This window comes from Geospiza fortis, unplaced genomic scaffold (genome assembly GCF_000277835.1).
Source record: "Geospiza fortis unplaced genomic scaffold, GeoFor_1.0 scaffold10, whole genome shotgun sequence".
In the NCBI taxonomy this organism is placed as follows: Eukaryota; Metazoa; Chordata; class Aves; order Passeriformes; family Thraupidae; genus Geospiza; species Geospiza fortis.
Window position 1 is genome coordinate 1,483,962 of NW_005054326.1, and position 294 is coordinate 1,484,255.

The following is a 294-nucleotide window of genomic DNA, read 5'->3' on the forward strand; positions in this document are numbered from 1 at the left end:
GGCACCGAGGCTCGCTCCGAACATGCAACCCCGGTGCTGCGAGCCCGAGCCAGGCACGGCACGGCACGGCACGGCCGGCTGCCTCAGCATTGCATTCTGTTACCTGCTGACATGGGATTTCCACTTTTAACGCCTCCTGCAAGCTCTGTAGCTCCATCCCTGCAACTTGCCAGGCACTTTCCTGCCACTTTCAGATCCGAGTGAAGTTTTGTTTGTTTGTTTGTTTGGTTTGGTTTTTGGTTTGGTTTTGTTTGGCCTTTTTTTTTTTTCCTGCCTTTCTTTTCTTTTTCTTTC

General features: G+C 51.4%; 1 protein-coding gene across 3 annotated transcripts in view; it reads right to left on the reverse strand.

Moving 5' to 3' along the window:
- Window positions 1-287, reverse strand: part of PHF21B (PHD finger protein 21B) — a 142,079-nt gene extending 141,792 nt beyond the window's left edge. For all 3 annotated transcript variants that reach the window (XM_031057062.1, XM_005421031.2, XM_014307037.2), the window contains exon 1: window positions 104-287. In XM_031057062.1, coding sequence (XP_030912922.1) covers window positions 104-157 — 54 coding nt within the window. In that variant the 5' untranslated portion in view covers window positions 158-287. The remainder of the gene's footprint in view (window positions 1-103) is intronic.
- Window positions 288-294: the final 7 nt, after the last annotated feature.